The following is an 8872-nucleotide window of genomic DNA, read 5'->3' as shown; positions in this document are numbered from 1 at the left end:
GGAGAGGGCGGAATGGTCAATTGGTAAAAGGGAAGAAGGATGAGAGCATTGGTGCGAGGAGGTTGTTGTTGGTCCTGGTGTTGTGGTGTGCGTGATTATAAGTGGGTGTGCGCGGGATCAATGTCAGAACCCTCTCTGTATCACAACACAAACACATAGAAAGAAAGAAAGAAAGAGTAGTGAGTAGTGAGTCACGGGTTTGTCTTGAAAGGCCCTTATTTCACAGTCCCAGACAGACAGACACATATTCTCTCTCACTCCATAACCGATGTAGGAAACCATATTTATATATAATAAAATCTATCTAATCAGACAAATATCCCTTTAACTACACACACCACCACGGCTAGCAAGTAAGTATACTAATTAGTACTTGTCTCTCTTCTATTTACCTCACCACACCACCATTCTCACAGTCGTCACTAGGAATGGCTCTTCTGCTAGACAACTGCGAGAGCATTCTACTGTCGCTAGAGTCAAACAAGTCGGTGCCGGCGCCGTTTCTGACAAAGACGTACCAGCTGGTGGACGATCCAGCCACCGATCACATAGTGTCATGGGGAGAAGACCAAAGCACCTTCGTCGTTTGGCGTCCTCCTGAGTTCGCTAGAGATCTTCTTCCTAATTACTTCAAACACAATAACTTCTCAAGTTTCGTTCGCCAGCTCAATACTTATGTATGTACACACACATATACTTTGTTTCAAGTTTCAACTACTACTACTTCTTTTATCTAATTTATTACTTGTTTAATGAAATTAGGGTTTCAGAAAGATTGTTCCGGATAGGTGGGAGTTTGCTAATGAATTCTTCAAGAAGGGAGAGAAGCACTTGCTGTGTGAGATCCATAGAAGAAAAACCGCACACCACCCTCAACAGATAACCGCCATCAACCACCACCACTCTCCGATTCCTTCTTTCTTTCCATTCTCAAGCAGGCTCAGCATCTCGCCGCCAAACGACTCCGATGACCAAGCCAATTGGTGTGACTCTCCGCCGCCCACCGCCACACCCTGCTACAACACCTCATCCGTCACGGCGCTGTCGGAGGACAATGAGAGGCTGAGGCGGAGCAACACCATGCTCATGTCAGAGCTTGCACACATGAAGAAGCTCTACAATGACATAATCTACTTCGTTCAGAACCATGTGAAGCCAGTTCCTCCAAGCAACACTTGTTCTTCTTCTTTGCTTCTTTGCAATAACACGCCATCATCACATTCATATGCTTCTTCCGGTGCCGCTAATGGTAACGTTTCAATGCTGCAAAGGCCGATGAACCATCTTCTCGGGTATTATTCTCAAACTCAAAACTGTCCAAGCAACACGGCAAGGAGCTCCGTCACGATTGTGGAAGCGCCACCACCCTGTAAGACCAAGCTTTTTGGAGTGCCGCTTCAGTCCAAGAAAAGGGTGCACCCTGAGTATGGGTCTAACAACCTCGCTAATTCAGAGACTAACAAGGCGCGTTTGATTTTGGAGAAGGATGACCTTGGCTTGAATCTCATGCCTCCTTCTACTACTTGTTAATTAGCTAAGGCTTCTTTCAAAATCCAAAGCTAGAGTTCCTTTCTTTCTTTCTTTCTTTCTTTTTTTATATTAGTTATATTATATGGTCTTGTTTGTTTAATTTTCTCTTCTTTCTTTTAAGGCAAAATGAGATCCTTCATCAGTTTTGAGTAGCCTGATATTGATGGAAACGTACGTGTGTGTGCGTGAGATGAGTGACTGTTTGTGATTCTGTGTACATATAACTTAGTGCCCAAAACTATCTTTCTTTCAGTTTCCCCCATCCCATCCATTGGTGTAGGTGGGTTTTAGTATCAACTAGATTAAACCATCTATTATTATTATTTAACTCCTATTTCATCACCGGTGCAATTTATTATTATTGTGTCATTGTGTGTGATCATATCATTTTCTTTTAGTCTAGTTCATGATCTCCATTTATTTCATCTAATTTTGATCTCTGCATGCTTGCTTCAGTTTCATTAATGAGAGAGAGAGAGAGAGAGAGAAGGGGTTTTATTGGGTAAAAAGCTGAGAACTGAGAACTGAGAATGTAACAGGCTGGCTGGCCTAAAGACAAAATTTCCAAAGGCTTTTCTTTGACGAAGCCACATTGATAATAATTAATGGCATCCATGTACGAATTCGTTCGAAGCCAAAGAAACAACACGAAATACTTTGCATCGTCTTCTTTCTTCGTCGTCTCTCAATTTCAAAAACCCATGAAATGACCAGTGATATTACAACAGATCTATGCCATAAAGGAGGCTGACACCATTTCACACATTTGTTTCATAAAAAACACCATTATTGGTTTAATTTAATTTAGTCCTCATTGTTACAAAACATTCTATACTAATTAACATTTCATTATTCTTTGTATCATCATCTTTTACTATTTCTCTAGATAGATCATAGTAGCACTATGATTTACGAAAAAAGAAGGTTATCATGACGTGTATATGTTCATGGACTTAGAATTCTACTTGTCGCATTTATGATCTGTCAGAAGGCCAGGGAGAGAAACTCCCCCTATCCGCTCCCTCACCCTCAATAATAACAAGGAATTAAATATCATATGTTAAAAATATTATATATCTTCTTAATTCAAAGTTAATAAGTATATTTAGAAGGAAAGAAATGAACAATATATAGTTTGAAGCCAAAGTAATCTATATATATATATATATATATATATATATATATATATATATATATATATATATATATATATCTTTGAACATTTTCTTTAAGAAAAGAACAAGGATGTGAATTATTCTATGAAAGCGAAATTTGAGGGGAAACTGACTAAAAATGATGTTTGATATGTTTCTATCAAGGCTTCTTCTATGCTTCTTCTGAGGACCAGCAGATTCATACATTTGCCTTTCCCCACTTTGAGTAGTCATCTGATGAATATATATAATATATATACTGTTTTCACAGCATACCACTATTCTTCGGATTCCACACTACTCATCAGGGTCTTCTCTTACGTTTTTTTTCACCCTTTAATTTTTCCAACTTTATGTTATTATTATATTTTGCTTGTTTGACCGGTAGGTGAACAGTGAACATCGATCAATAATGTATGTAAGTTCATGAATCTTTCTCTTTCTAGTTTGGGTCTTCTTTTCTGGTCGCATTGTCATAGTCCTACATCCCTATACAGGTAAAGTGCCCAGAAAAAGCTTCTCTATGCATCCATTAATTCTTCACTCGCTATCACACCTTCATCCCAGGGTTTTAAATTTTAAAAATATTAGTGTTTTTGTTGTTGTTGTATTTGCAGTACTCATGATGATTTGGTTTCGTATGCATATATGTTCCTGCCAGCATGGATGAGAGTATATTTAAAGTCTCAAACAGAGAAACTGTGAGAGACATCAGTGAAAGTAAGATAAGAAAGATGTATTTTTGGGTCTCCTGAGGAATAAAGATATGGTTAAAGTTTAAGAGGAATATAAAATAAAATATAAAGGTGGGATAATTTCGTGTCAAAAATCATAACAAAAAGTGTAAAAATTAAAAAGAAGAAAGCCCTAACCCTAGCTACCTAGTTTAGGCAAGTGTGTGTATCTACATATATTTTTCCTTGTATCTTATATTTTAATTTAAATTTTGGGTATGTGTCACACGTGTATAAGCAAGCAACTTGGTGTGGAATGTCAGATAAGGTTCATTAAGGTTGGAAAGCCCAGGTAGGGGCAAAGGCAATTAGACTATCAAGCGTGATGGGTTTCAAAAAGTGGCTGCCTATCAAGCGGTTTATAGACTTTCTAGTGCATTTGAGATTGCTGAATATGCTAAACAGCCGTATCCAAACCACTCACTAAAAGTGAGTTCTCACGGCATTATTATTTGTTGAAATTTGTTAAAGAAACTCTCTTTAACACTGCATTTTATTATTTGTTCATATAGCATACATGTGTTGCTATTTATGAGATCCTGGAAAAACTAAAAAAATGAGGGACAAAATAATTACAAACGTTGAGTTTCGCTTCGCTTTAGCCTTTAATCTTTGCCTGCTCTACCACTTTTACCTTAATGCTTTCTAGATTGGCATGGGCCAAGAACAACCATCATCGTGTAGCCCAACACTTTCTAGTATAAACTTCTGGTTTGGTGAAATTCTAGTCTCACATTGGTTAACAATCTATGAGTTCTCCCAACTTGTCCTCCTTGGCCTGCTATAGCTTATATGGGTTAAATATGACAAGGATCTACAATTGTGGGCCTCAATTCTCTATTCAGCTAAAATAGGAATTAGTACCAAGCAAACTCAACCACAAGCAAAAATTGCCAAAGCATCATCCCAGTTCTAACCAATGCCCAAACACAACCCAACTTAGGTAAAAACACTACCAAACATACCAACTAACTAAGTACTATACTCGCCCAAAACAATACAGCCCAGAACACCTTTGCGCAAAGGCAACCTCTCTCCCAGACCTAGAATAGCAACCTCATCCCACAAAAGCAGAATTTATTTGCCCACTGCCAAGAGAATTGGACAAATAATAGCCCACTAAGCCCCGCTTCCACACCAGAAACACCTGAAACTGATGATAGACAATAACCATAACCCCTCTAGAGAGGAATCTCCTGATCCTACACCCCCTAATTTTGAGTCACTTGACTCAAGTAAATTTGTTGAGGCAATGGTTCGATATGAAAAAAGGTGAATGCACGGAAGAATATGGAGCAGTGCAGATAGAGGAAGACCCTCCATTGCAAATGGGGGTATGCAATGTGCTTAATGGGCGCAGCCTGCCCTGGTACCCTTGTTCTCTTTGAAGAGTTTAATTCTTCTTTTCCTTGGCTTTATGTTTCTATGATTATTATAGCTTGAAACATAGGGGTGTGACGAATCAAGCAACTATTCGTACACAAAGAAACAAAGAGACAGGCTAAACTAGATATTACGTGTTTATTTGAGCCTAAGTATAGTGGGGATAGAGCATATTAGCTTTATGAAATAGTTTAACCGTTGGTTTAGTGTATATGAACTTGAATATTGTAGTAAGGATATTTTTAATAAATAAATAGTTTGGACGAATGATTTGAGAAATTTTTAGTTATATTATTGATGGGTTAAGGAGAGAGTACAAAAATTAGTAGAATTTGATATGTTTGTTAATTAGTTACAATAAACTCTATGATGGTCTATCTATAGGATTTATAAGTTGATTCTAGATAATTCTACATCTTAGATATTTCTAGATATTAATCTTAGATATTTTTAATACTTAATTTATTTACTTGACTTTTAAACTTCTCCATCATAATATCTAAATACTTATTTTTATGAAATAAGATCATGAAAATTCTAAAAAGTTCTACAAGTATTATCAATACTCTTCTTTGATGCACATTTGTATAACTTCAAGTATCTCTCGTAATAGTTCGAACTTTGATCTTGATAGTTGATAGTGCCTTAGTGAAGATGTCTGCTAGTTGCTCATTTATATTGCAATATTCGATCTTTATCTTTTTCTCTAATATAGCTTTTCATATAAAATGATACTTGATAGCTATATGCTTGGTCCTACTATGATGGACTGAATTGTTTGCCATTGTCATTGCTATTGCTGACTTGCTTGGGCACAACATAATTATTGGTTCTTCTTGTTGCTCTCCTATGTCTTCGAATATTTCCCTTAATCATATTGCTTGACTAGTAGCATTTACGGATGCAACATACTCAACTTCAGCAGATGATTGAGCCACAATTTCTTGTTTTTTTGATGTCCAAAAAAATACTACAGATCTTAGTATAAGTGCATATTCAGAAGTGCTTTTCATGTCATCAATTGACCCTGTCTAATCACTATCGGTATATCCAAGTAATTTTAGATTTTCAGTAAATTTATAATAAATGCCATAATCTTTTGTATTTTGTAAATATCTTAAGATTCTTCTTGCAGTTCCTTGTGTTTCTAATTTGGCTTTTGAATGAATCTTGATAGTAAACTTGTTGTATATATGATGTCGGGTCTTGTGGTAGTTAGATAAAGAAAACTTTTAATAAGACTTCTATATTGCGAAGCATCTGCCTCTCCAGATTCATCTTTTTTTGTAATTTCTCGTTATGGACTAAACGACACTACAAGGGAAACTAAAAATTGCAGCAAAAAATTGCCGAGGTTTTCCGAACCGCCGGAAATTGATTGAGTAGCTGCAGTTCTGGTAGCGTTATTTGTCTCCGTCACAGACTGATCGAGATAGTGGTGGTTTTGTGTATCAACCGCCGCAAATAACATTTTGCTCAATTTGATTTCATATTCGAAATTGGGTGAAGCCAGGGCCATTCTACTCGTTTTCGCGCGAACCCAAAAGGGGGCAAAGGCGCGAATCACCAGTTTCAAGAATCCTTGCTGCCGTATACCTTCCGTCTATCAGCTGCAGCCGCTACATCCTTCCTCGTCACAGATCTGCTCAAGCTACCATATAGCTCACGCACGCGAAAGGAAGGTGGAGAGGCACATCCGTTGTTCATCCCTCCGCTGTGCACGTCCCGGTGTCGTCGCGTGGCTTCCCAATCGTCCCGGTGTTGTCGTCGTCATCGTTCCCCCCTTGCCCTGTTTTGCACCGCTCGAACGCTCCCTCTCCCCTCTTCCTGGTTCGCTTTTTCCCCTCTTTTTCTGTTGTTTCAATTTCATCTTTTGTCTTTGTACGTTTGTTTCAATTTGGTCATTTTGCTTGTTGATAGAATATCTTTGCACCAATTTAGTTTAATTTTGCTTGTTTCCAATTTGTTGGCTATTTTGGTTTGAACCCTAGTCTGATGAAAATTTGCCCCAATTTCTGAACCTCTTGAGTCTTGATATTTAGATTAATAGTGACTGATAATATTCTCTGCCTTACTCTCTATCTCTCTTTTTGCATAATTTCTTCAGCTCAAGTCTCATGAAAAATTCTTTGTTACTATGCAATATGATCTTGGTATCCATTTTTGCCTTTCTATTTGGCGATAAAGAATTTACTTCTTGCATGATTGTGTAATTGAATAAAGTTAGTAGAATCCACTTCTATATTGCAAGAATACTGTGTATTCTATCAGATATATGAACAGAAAAGTAGCAACTTTGAAGCCCTTTTATATATGATTGTTGGAATACTTTGAACACGAATTAAATTGAGTGAAGTGTTACTGGATCCTTCGATCTTTTCGACATCCTTATATTGATTGAAATGTAAAAAAAAATTCTGTTAATAATCAAAGAGTTTGTTTATGCTGAAGTTTGGGCTGTTATTTGATAATTAAAGATGGAAATATAGTTCCTTATGATTTCTCTAAAACTTTCAAAGCAGGTTGTTCTTTCCAACTATAACTTATTTTATTTGTCCATAAATTTCATTTTATTTGCCTTGTTTCTTTTATCTGTCATGGTTTTGAAAGTGATATTGCATGTTATTTCATATTACTACTTGGAATTGTTGAAAAGGATGTTAAAAATTTGTTCCTGTTTCTCTTTGGTGCCATTTTATGAAACATGTTCTTGGCATGCAATCATCGCTTACAGGAATACCTGTCCCATATGATGATTGACCTCATTTACTTTCTTCACGTTTTATTCCTTAAATTTACTATTGTAACTTAAAACTGATAACAATAAGTTGCTATTTTTAGTCATGTATATCAATGCTTTTAATTTATAGGTTTTTTATGTTTTTTTCTTTCTCTCCAAAATATTTTTTGCTGAAAACTCGTCTATAGTAGGAATCATTATAAATGTTACAATAGTGTTATGTTTCATGAGTAATGTATTGGAGATATGGTGAATTGCTTATAATTTGATTTCTTCTGCATTGACAATGCTTTTTCAATCAAGTTATCTTACTAAGAATCAAATGAGTGATCTTTTTCAGGGCTGGCAATTTATGCCTAATTCAATTAGATTATGTATAGAGTTGAAGTTTTACATTTTCTTCTTTATGTTTAGTTGAGTATAATATTTCCTTTGTTGCATTATCCTTGATTGATCTATCATTAGATTTGGTTCTTTTAATACTAATTCATCTGTTTAAATGATTCTAAAAAGCAGTAATAGGGAGACAAAATGATTCTAAAAAGCAGTAATAGGGAGAAAGAAAACTTGTTGAAGATAAAGAATCTGGTTGAGCAATTACCTCACAAGATTTCCTTGTATGGAACCCTGTTAGAATTTTTTCTTCTCATTGTCTTGATTGAATAGCAAATGACCCTCCTTCCCCATGCCCAGGGGGCTATATTTATGTGTTCGAATGTGCAGAATTGTTTTAATGAACTAGTGTTGGAAATTATTCTGAATTAGTCATTGTCATAGTAGCGGCATTGGTAATTCATCAAAGTGTTATGGCATGCCATGTATTTACGATCGAAACTATTACTTAAGGCAATCTAGTATGTATGCAATCTACCTAATGTTTGACTTTCTAAATTTTTTTCTCTTTGCACTTCATAAAAGATCTTAGCATTGTTGAATTACTCACTTCTTCCTTTATGAGCTATTTACTTTCTACATGCAAGCTCAGTAGCTTACTAAGTTTGATGTTGGTGCTGTGCATATTTGTTACTTGCTCGATGCATATAAGTAGCATGATTTTGACACAATCTCGCAAACATATATGTTTCAATGGTAAAAGAAAAAATGAAATATATAATTAGCAGATTAGCTTATTGTGAAACATTTCTTTCCCTTGCTCACTGTTGAACTTTTATTTTCTGTTTATTGTAATCATTGTCTATTACTTTTATTAGTGATTACTATCTTTGCTATTGTTGTGAAATTTCATTTGCTCCGATTTCAATTTCCTAAATGATGCTCCTGAGCATCTTTCTTTTCCTGAACAAATCTTTATATAAATTCTGAGGCTTTAA

The 8872-nt window shown here is 35.9% G+C and overlaps 1 protein-coding gene and 1 long non-coding RNA gene across 2 annotated transcripts; both read left to right on the top strand.

The window, feature by feature from the left end:
- LOC112705857 (heat stress transcription factor B-4) lies at positions 1-1872 on the top strand. The gene is made up of 2 exons (XM_025756836.3): positions 1-677; positions 763-1872. The coding sequence occupies exons 1-2, from the start codon at positions 429-431 to the stop codon at positions 1528-1530; spliced, it is 1017 nt and encodes a 338-aa protein (XP_025612621.1). The 5' UTR covers positions 1-428; the 3' UTR covers positions 1531-1872.
- Positions 1873-4642: 2770 nt separating this feature from the next.
- Positions 4643-8432, top strand: LOC112705856 (uncharacterized). The gene is made up of 2 exons (XR_003155605.3): positions 4643-6631; positions 8058-8432. It is a non-coding gene; the product is annotated as an uncharacterized lncRNA (long non-coding RNA).
- The last annotated feature ends 440 nt before the right edge of the window (positions 8433-8872 follow it).

The sequence above is a fragment of the Arachis hypogaea genome, chromosome 8 (assembly GCF_003086295.3).
Source record: "Arachis hypogaea cultivar Tifrunner chromosome 8, arahy.Tifrunner.gnm2.J5K5, whole genome shotgun sequence".
NCBI lineage: Eukaryota > Viridiplantae > Streptophyta > Magnoliopsida > Fabales > Fabaceae > Arachis > Arachis hypogaea.
The sequence above is the reverse complement of the archived record's forward strand: the minus strand, read 5'-3'. Positions and strand labels throughout refer to the sequence as shown.

Bases quoted from the DNA above. Each gene is read 5' to 3' on its own strand.
- LOC112705857 (XM_025756836.3), top strand. From the start codon at position 429: ATGGCTCTTCTGCTAGACAACTGCGAGAGCATTCTACTGTCGCTAGAG. The intron at 678-762 runs GTATGTACACAC...TAATGAAATTAG, and splicing joins TTCGCCAGCTCAATACTTAT to GGTTTCAGAAAGATTGTTCC.